The sequence below is a fragment of the Schistosoma mansoni genome, chromosome W, assembly GCF_000237925.1.
Source record: "Schistosoma mansoni strain Puerto Rico chromosome W, complete genome".
NCBI classification, from domain to species: domain Eukaryota; kingdom Metazoa; phylum Platyhelminthes; class Trematoda; order Strigeidida; family Schistosomatidae; genus Schistosoma; species Schistosoma mansoni.
In genome coordinates, this window is record NC_031502.1 from 29478009 (window position 1) to 29487758 (window position 9750).

The window sequence follows — 9750 nt, forward strand, 5'->3', positions numbered from 1 at the left end:
TTTGGAGACAACAATGATCGGACTTAGAGTCGTCTAACATCCTCAACTCGGAGAGGCCAGATTTCACAAACATAAAACAAAACTGCTCTCACCGACGCGTTGTAGATCCGACCTTTTACAGCCAGACTAACATCACGAAGGCGCCAAAGATGGCCCAGATTGGCATAAGCCGCTCTGGCTTTCATTATAGGCTAATTGATATCATCACTCACACCACCACCAGCACTTATGCAACGACTCAAATACAGGAACTTCTTGACTACTTCAATCTGCTCACCATCTAGGGTGAGTACAGGATGAGAATCCTGCCAGTCTTGTAGGAGTACCTTGCACTTGGAGAGTGCAAAGCACATGCCGTACTTGAGGACACTGATTGCCAACTGATTAAGTGCGGATTGCATCCCTTGGGCATTATCGCACAGTAAGACAATATCATCCGCATACACATGGTCGAGAAGTCGTTCTCCAGGCAGCAGATCCACACCGTCATTACTTACATCCATCAGAGCTGTTTCCAGAATGTCGTCGATGGCAAAGTTGATGAGGAATGGTGAGATTGAGCAACCCTGCATAACCCCACTGCTCGAATGGAACAGGGGAGGAAGGTGGTTGTATGCCCTCACTCTGCCTGAGGTGTTTGTATACAGGGCCTTTAAGATGTTAATGAACTTCTCAGGCACACCCTTCTTCAATAGACAATCCCAGAGAACAGTCCTGTCCAACGAATCGAAGGCAGCCGTGATATCAAGAAACACTACGATTGTTGGCCTGCGATAAATATGACGGTGTTCTAACATTTGGCGGAGGGTGAAGATGTGATCAATGCATCCTCGACCAGAACAAAAACCAGCTTGTTCCTCGCGAGTCAATCGTTCTCGGGTTTTAAAGAACCTACGAAGAATGACAGAAGCCAATAGTTTGGACGCAATCGGAAGTAGACTTATCACCCGATAGTTATTACAAGAACAACGTGAACCCTTTTTAATGTAAAGTAGGCCTAGATATTTACAAGGGAAGAAGTGAGATCCTCAAAAATATGATACAACGAACATCAACCAAATCGTATTTGATGACGAAGCCTTGGAAGAGGTGGAAAGCCTTACGCACCTGGCTAGTATCACTGATAATCAGTGACCTGATGCGAATCCCGATAGTTAGTTAAGAGCGACATTCCTACAACTGGAGAATATCCGGAACTCAAAAGAACTCTCATCCAAGACCAAAGAATTTTCAACGTTACCGTCAAAGTAGCCTTGAAACGATTACCACCAAGAAAGTACAAGTATTTATAAATGACCACCTACATTAGGTACTATAGAGGGTCAGAAAAAAATTACTCTATCAGAAGTAAAGCTATGTGCCAATTGAGGAAGAAATTAGACAGATGTTGTGGATGAACAGAACAAAATTTGCAAAAACGAAAAGAAGCAGACCAACGCTACCAATCAGAAGCAAAAACATCAAGACCATGAATACTGATTGGCAACAAGTGGGAGGGAGAGGCCAGGACCGAGTTACTTGGAGATTTTTGGTCAGCAGCCTATGTCCAAAGAGGGGTAGCTAGCTCAAGAAAAGTAACCAAATAGTTTCGAAAACAAGAATCAGACCAAAATTGGAATCCATTACTAATGTTACTCAGCACGACTACTCAACTTAGAAAAACCAAACCCTTTGCTGTATATGGTGATGTTAAAAACTAAATAACCTGGTCTAAAACTCTTAAGAAACATTGCTTGCTAACTGGAATTTTGCTGATATTATCTTACCTTGACCCCGTCAAACTCAAGTCCCTCCAAACGACTAGTAGCATTTGAATAGTCATCCACGGTGTTGAAATTGGCAAAAGCTAAACGCTTCCCAGACTTTCTGAACAGATGCAAGCGTGCAGCTGATGGTATGGCGTCTTTGAGCATTGAATAATTTATGTGTTTGGGTAGGTTGGTGATGAGTAGAGATAGACAATTCTGATTGTTTACACTACAATGGTCTATGAGCAATAAATAATTGGGTTTAAAATAGTATAACGTGATTTATCTTGACATATATTTAGTTTGTAAGACGTCAGGTAAAGTAATATCAACTGAACTTGGACATCTGATATCAGCGATACCAAATGTAATTACCGATCAAAGCTTATACCACCTTGAAAATGTATTCACTAAATTGAGTTTCAGAACATATGAGTTGCTATAGGGAAAAAAATAACTAACTATCAAATAACCTCCACGTATTATTTTATCAAGTAATGTATGAACACATTCCTAGTAATAGTAGCACTGACGACTTGAAATTCCTTACCCAGAAGCAACGTCATTAACTGAATACACCAGATGATTGTTCACTTTTTTATTTAAAACTACACGATAATACATGGAATCATGAATTTTTAGATTATTAACAATGAGAGAAAACCAATGCAAATAGCTTAAACATTTCGCTATTTGTATAACCAACCTTAACATCTAATGTCGTCTTGAAAACTACTGTAACTCAAACTTTATATAGTGACCAGAATGCGATGGTGGAAACTTTTAGCTCAGACGGGTGGTTATGAAGCTCAGAAAACTAAGTTGCATCAGAATGATCAAGATAATTTGATCATAAATGTTTCGATCCTTACACCTTTCTAAAGAAATGTTTTGGTGTATTTAGCTTAACGGCTTTTCCTTAAATTTATTAACAATATATTATATTAACCCTACGTAATCCGTACCTTTACTGCTCATAATAGAATCTGGGTGTTCGGACGGACGTTTTGTTACATTTTTATTTCTTGCCCGCCGAGATTTTTTGTTTGATCCTAAGCGATCGGATTCCGTAGACTGACTGTCCACCTTGAAATTAGATGCCAAAGGATTATTTTGTTCAGATTCAGTCGTTTTATCCTCAGCTGTAGAATTATTATACTTTTGCCGTTTCTTCTTTGAATGCACGCACATAGATCCTTTTATGTCATTTTCGTTCGTACCATCTTGTCTGAAAAGCTTTCGCTCGATATTGTGAGACTTCCTTTTTTTGTTTAACTTTACCGATTCAGGATCAATCATCGACTTCATCCTACAAAACAGATGAGAGAGATGATACAAAAGTAATCTTAGAACTTACGAAAACTAGTTGTGGGCTCATTATTGTGGATAAGTTGAGACTATAATTTATGGGCAAACCAATAAAACCAAAAGTAGCAAGTCCGGAGTTTCGACACGTTATTCATTTATTCATATGGTAAAATAGCACTTTGCCATTACAGGTCATGTAAGTTCCTGATAAAATACCTAACTCCTAGTCAAATCCTAGTCCCTTACACAGATTTGTAGCTCTTTTTGACCCTAGTAAGGTAGAATTTCCCAAAGTCTAATGAATATCCATCCGCTAAACTGAAAACCCAAGTTTAAAATTATCATACCTCGGTGCAAGAAGAGTTAATAAACAATATTACAAGAAAGTGAGGCTGTCTTAACCGAGTAATATATCTGAGAGGATACATTAGGCCAGTACTCAGAAATAGATCTCATCAAGACCGAGTCACCGTACATAGACAATGCACGGAGGAGTCAACATTATATTGCAACTACAACAAAACTAGTTGACAAACGTTTATTAGAAGTGCTGACAGTATGTGCATGGGATTCCTGAAGGGTCAAATAGTTAGTCTCAAGATCTATGAGAATAAGTCTGAGTGAATCTAGAGAACAAAGGAAAAAATTCAGGTGTAACAGCTGAACAAATAGACCCAAAGGTATTAGCCACAAGTTATCAGCATTATTGTTGCTCGTTAAATTTTTCAATGAGTGTTGACTGAACTACTACAATGCAAACTGTGATAATTAGATATGATTCCGGGAGTGCACTCCCGGAAAAGTAGACAACTAAGCGACATTTAAAACATGGAGCGACGTAAAGGTGAATAACTGCATTACTTCCCCAGAACAGGCGAAGAAGCAGACATATTGGCGCGTTTCTTTATTATTTTTCAACGCATTTTCCCCTCCATTGGTTGCTTGGGTGGGTGTCAAGATGAACAGATATCGCAAGAAAATTTCAGTCTTAAATTATTGTCACTTGATATGTTCATATAAAAATTTCAATACATACACCACCTATCCTCACCCAATAGATAACCTAACGCATAACTTTCAACTTACAAACAGACAAGTATATCGCGGCACGCGAACGAATCACAGCAAGTGTCGAAAACGTCAAGCAGGCGCTTATTATCAGTCAATAGTAAAACAGGCATGGTCAAACAACTCCCCTTTCAGTGGCATTAGCAACCTAGGTTACAAAAAAACACAATCAACCACATCTTGGTGGCTTTCAATATGCATTGAAAAGAACAAACATTATTCAGATGTCGATTCCTGAACTCCTTACATTCAGCTGGAGACCGCTCAATATTTATCGCTAGGATCGATCAAGGAATAGGAAAAGGAAACTTGTTGAATTATTTTGTTCTGAGAATTATATGTCGTACCAAAAATATAATATTGAATAAAGCCATCAATATTAATCAAAAAAAGTTCTCGTATATTGTTCATAACCCAGCTCGAATTCAAAGTATTAAGAGAATGATGAAATACCAAATCTGAGGTTTTCTTGTATGTGTAAGGTGTTTTCGAAGTGTTTAAGGAGGCCTATTTCTACGATATGGAGTAAGATTTTATTGATCGTATGCTTATTATGGGCATTTCATCATAATTACATCGGCAACTTCATGTTTCTTCGCTCAGTGTACGGGGCTTCTAAACTTTCCTTCTTTGCGTTTACCGTCTTAGCCAACATCAAGGGAATAAAGAGACAGTGTTAGATAAGCTTTCTCATATTGTTTGTCTCTGAGCTACTTCATTACATCTGTGCCCTCAAACTCCTGAATGTGATTTATCATGGGAATATGTTTTGGGAACGAATGTACGCGTAATGATGATCATCTCTTTTACCTAAACTATCGATCCTGTCAGTATATGTTTGCGAAGCGTCTGAAGATGCCACAAGTATTTGGAGTTTGACAACGTCTTAACCAGTAACATCTATAATCAAAATGTGTCCACCCAATAAAACCAGAAGTCAGAAACGAAGGGGTTCGAATATATATTTGATAGGCTATCAATATATCGAGAAGTGAGTGATTTGAACTTGCTACTGGTCGTAGGAGAAGTTGAGCGCAGCGTTCCCACTAGTGATCTGGATGCGGATGAGTGACCGAGCGCCTTCAGCCAGGTGAGTCCATTAAAACCAATGTGACCAACATTAAATGTTAAAGACTTACAGAGCTAATGATTTTGGGGATTTATTTACCGCTACACGTTCATTAGAGGCACAAATTATAAAGTTTGGCGGTTACGATATATGAATTCTTTTATTACACAACTTGTTCCCATCATCATTTGCATTTATCTATAAGTTTGCATTTACCGAAAATACTCAGTTTAGTGTGTGCAGTTCATGTAAAGGAAGACATGACCCTCGACAACCGATATGTTTCTTGCTTTCGTCTATTACAATTCCAGATAGCAGAATGTATATGAGTTGTTACACCTTGCCGAAGGATAAACAACATTGTTCGCTACCAGGCAGTAAATTCTAGTGCCATATTGTTGATTGTTCAGTAATTTGAATAGGCAAGTACATCATCATAAACTCCAGTTACTTTCCTAAATGAATCGGTAGATCCATCCGTTTAAGTGGTATCACTGACTGATAGCTTCTGCAAAGTGTCTACTTTGCTAGAAGCGTAATTTCAAGATACAGGGCAATGAAAATCTGTGTATGTCAACATAGAAAACAATGGAAGGGAGCTATACTTTAAGCTTCCTATTATATTAGACCACAAACGCTTCTGCTACTCGACAGTGTGTGTATTTATAACTAAGTAGCCTATATGTGTGATACAACACCTGAATAACACCCATAGCATTTGGAGCTTTGGAAAGATATCGGCCTGCATGATTGTTCATATATCGGTAGTCGGATTAGATGCAAATATTTTATTACCAAACGCTATTGCGATATTAAATAGGATGAAGGAGCATAATGTCAAACACAACCCAACTGTCCCGTTCGAAATGCTTCTAATAATGATTAAAGGTACTCATCTTAAGCACACCTATAGTTTTCTTGACCATGTGCCCTGAATGACCCTCAAAGAACTAGTGTTGTGGAAACGACAACTTAGAAAACGAGTAATAAGAGAGGTTTCACTTCTATCTCGTCCTACAAATAGCAGCTGTTAAGAATTCGTATTGTGGTGTGTGCTACTGATGTTGACAGATATAAGTAGTATGTATCATCAATCGAAAGTGAAATGCCTGGCCTTAAAAGGTTAAGAAGATTGAAGGAAGGTGAACAAGAACAGAGAATGACTGGTGCGGAAACGAAATAACAAACAAGTCTGAGACGGCTAACTGACATTATACAAGTGAAGTATATATTCTATCGTTCACAGATTTTGCTAAGTGATTCTGTAGTTTTGTGTTCCAATACGTTTGATCGTTCCCGAATGTGTTCTTGTTCACTACAGTATCACAACCAGTTGCAGTAGTCGAAACCCCAACTATCAATATGCAAACACCCTGTCCTCTTATACCGACTCCATTGTAATGATGTAGAAAACAAATATTTGTTAAGAGTATTTTAATTATACATGCCGATTGATAATTGAGAATTTAAATAATCACTGATTGGAATACAACAGAATGCGAAGCACGTGACAGTACAATTTCGATTGATAATTCAGATCGATGTCATGAGGAATCCCGGACTAGCGAACCATTAAAAGACCAACTTCTTACCTACTTTGAGGATTCGCTCTCAATAATCTTCAATCTCCTCACCTGCATATGTTTAGTGCATGCAGTCTACGAGGCAGCCGAGCTACCCTCGTCTGACGAGTTGAAATTCATTACACGCTCTAAGGAACTCAACTTAAGCAACAAAATTGTGTTCAGCATCAACTATCTAAACTCTTCACTTACATCAACTGAAACCTTTAAGAAGATAGACAATCTCCTAGCGGCATAGACAGTCCTTGGAATTGTGTCATTGTATTTACTGATATAGCGCTGTTTTGGACATTAATACGATTTTCAACGAACCGGGTATAGCAGATTTCCAATAGACAGTTACTCAGAAACAAGAGCAATGTTTGTACTAAAAGAGGTCAATAACACAATTATATTAGACGCGTTTGTCTTAGGTTTTCAGACGTCAACAGACTGACCAACTGTGAGTACACTACAAATTAATGGAAGTTTACGCAAGCTCAACCATCAGTGAACATTTCAAATATGGAATGCTCACCCTGAACAAGGACATTCAATATTGAAGAGACCGATATGATATGGAATTATTTTTTGACCTATACCAATATTGGGTACATGGATTTCTCTTCGTCTAATATGCTGATTCATTCGTGACTATAAGAGTACGATTTTGACATTTCTGCTAATTACTAGTTAGCATACCGGATTCAACTACCTCTATCATTATTTTTAAGAACTCAATTATAGTGGCAAACAACAAATGTTATGTGTCACCTTTGATGCATTTTAGCTAGACAGTTATTTTCCAAAATTCCGGATTAAAGCATATTCTAGCAAGTCGGGAAAGCCCTTGGACTACTCAGGGAAGCAAAAATCAGAAATGTGTCAGTTTTTTAGGTTCAAAGTTATGAAAATGAAAATGTGTCAGGAACTAGTCACCCAAAAAATACACACCCGTCTCAGTACTTTTGTAAAAGAACCAAAATCTCGCTGTTTTGATTGATTTTAATCTATTTCTTGTGAAATAATGCCTAGAAATTGTATGACGACTCAACACTGGAAGTTTTACACAAAATGTTTCAGGAAACATATTTCAGACTGAGTTAGTAGACCACAATCACAAAGTTCATGAATCCAAGGGAAGTACGAATTGTGTAAAGTCCTGGTTGTGAGGTTGTAGTGACCTACTTTTATGACGAGAACGCGATTGGTATAATGGAAACAATTGTCATTATAACAAATTGTACAAGTGATTGTTTTACTGTACTTGTTTGTTTAACAGTACCAAAGACACTTTTCCTTCCGTTGCCTGTGACCTAGCACGAACTTGCCTACTCTCGGCAGTTCCGCCCGTAAACTTTGGCACGTCTCGGTATTCATTCGATACCACGAGATCGCCGACAAATATATCTTATTCGGAACATTAACAGCCCTCTGGTTTTTGGCCTACCGAGAGATCCACGTCGATACCTGGCACGTAGTCTCCATGTGGTGGTGATCATAGTCAACCGCGACTCGACACCCATCTACAAGGTGATCAAATGTTTTGATAAGTGGATTGCTTTAAGGATCAATCATAACATTCGTGGTATGAGTTGATGATCAATCGTATAGCAGTGTGCAGTGACCATACAATATACTGATCCATAGCCACATATCATACTTCAGGTTGAGCAGACTATAACTTTGAAGATTTAAACGAGCTGTTGAATATTTGGCAAAAAAAAATTAAAGTTCAGTGAAGGTCAACATGGAAACGTTCCCTGAGGGTTCATGTCTCGGTCATGCCGGTTTAGTCAAGCGTTAGTAATCATAGCACGTTGAACAATTTTCCGCTCGTCATCATGGTCGAAGGAATACAGCGCTAACCACTAAATTTGCACATCATGAACAGTCACATGCACGATGTCCCCACTCTGTTTATTGTACCTATTCTTACCGATACGATTTGGTAATAACGTTATGTTCGACCTTGATGGCGATCGCGAAACTGTTACACATGCGATGATCGGACGACTGAACAATCTGATTAAGACACAGTGACGTCTCACCGGCTCCACGATCACCCCCTAACTCATTCATATTTGTACTTATCATCTTATTCTATCAGTAAGCAATGCGACCTAGTATAACAATGAGAGGAATCAGCATAGACAATGATGAAGCTTCGACGTAAGGTCTTATAGATTAGGGAGTCACATGATGGAAAGCTCAAAATCTTAAGGTTCATTATTCAAGCAACGTGGACATACATACTTATACTCAACTTGCTTCTAAATCTCACAAATGTAGGGATGAAAGAATAAACCATTGTACGAAAAGATGAGTAGGTTTGCACAATGTGGGTTAGTACGCTAACAGTCACACCTATGTGGAAAATGTATATAGGCAAAAAAGGGTAATTATTCACATGAATATACACGAAACACATATATAGATCAGTATAAAACACCGCATGTTTTCGCACTTTGAACCAGAAAAAAAGTGCAGAAATGTATACCATGGTTTTTAACAAGAGACTTTTGTGCGCTGTTCCTTTTAAGAATATAGAATCAATAACTTAAGATGTTATTCCTGGAAACATCCTGATTCACTCTAACATTGGGGAAGGATGTTCCGTTTATTCAATGCCCTCAACAAATATCTGAAGTCTCACCAGATAAGTATGCGCTTAGACCCGAATAACAATAAATGACAACAGAAAAGTTAAGAACATAACGTTGAAAGCCTCGACTCCACCACACATCTACATTGCTGTCTCCACCAACACTGGGACTGACAACTGTGGACACACTAACACCTAGCTTTCGATCTCCCACTATAACGATACAATCAGTTTAGCAGGTCATTTAGGTAGGGTTGATGTCACTTGCTCTAAAACCTCACTAAATAATTACTTCTCACACGAACCCACTGTAACCTGATGACTAATATCCTACTGAAGTCCTACAGCAGTGGAAATGTTTTTAAATAAAGACAGAACAAATATTGATGC

The 9750-nt window shown here is 38.3% G+C and overlaps 1 protein-coding gene across 1 annotated transcript; it reads right to left on the reverse strand.

The window, feature by feature from the left end:
• Window positions 1-1506: 1506 nt before the first annotated feature.
• Window positions 1507-8852, reverse strand: Smp_147540 (hypothetical protein; the record flags this gene model as incomplete). The annotated part of the gene is made up of 3 exons (XM_018789284.1): window positions 1507-1987; window positions 2714-3057; window positions 8695-8852. The coding sequence occupies 3 exons, from the start codon at window positions 8850-8852 to the stop codon at window positions 1758-1760; spliced, it is 732 nt and encodes a 243-aa protein (XP_018654743.1). The 3' UTR covers window positions 1507-1757.
• Between the last annotated feature and the right edge of the window lie 898 nt (window positions 8853-9750).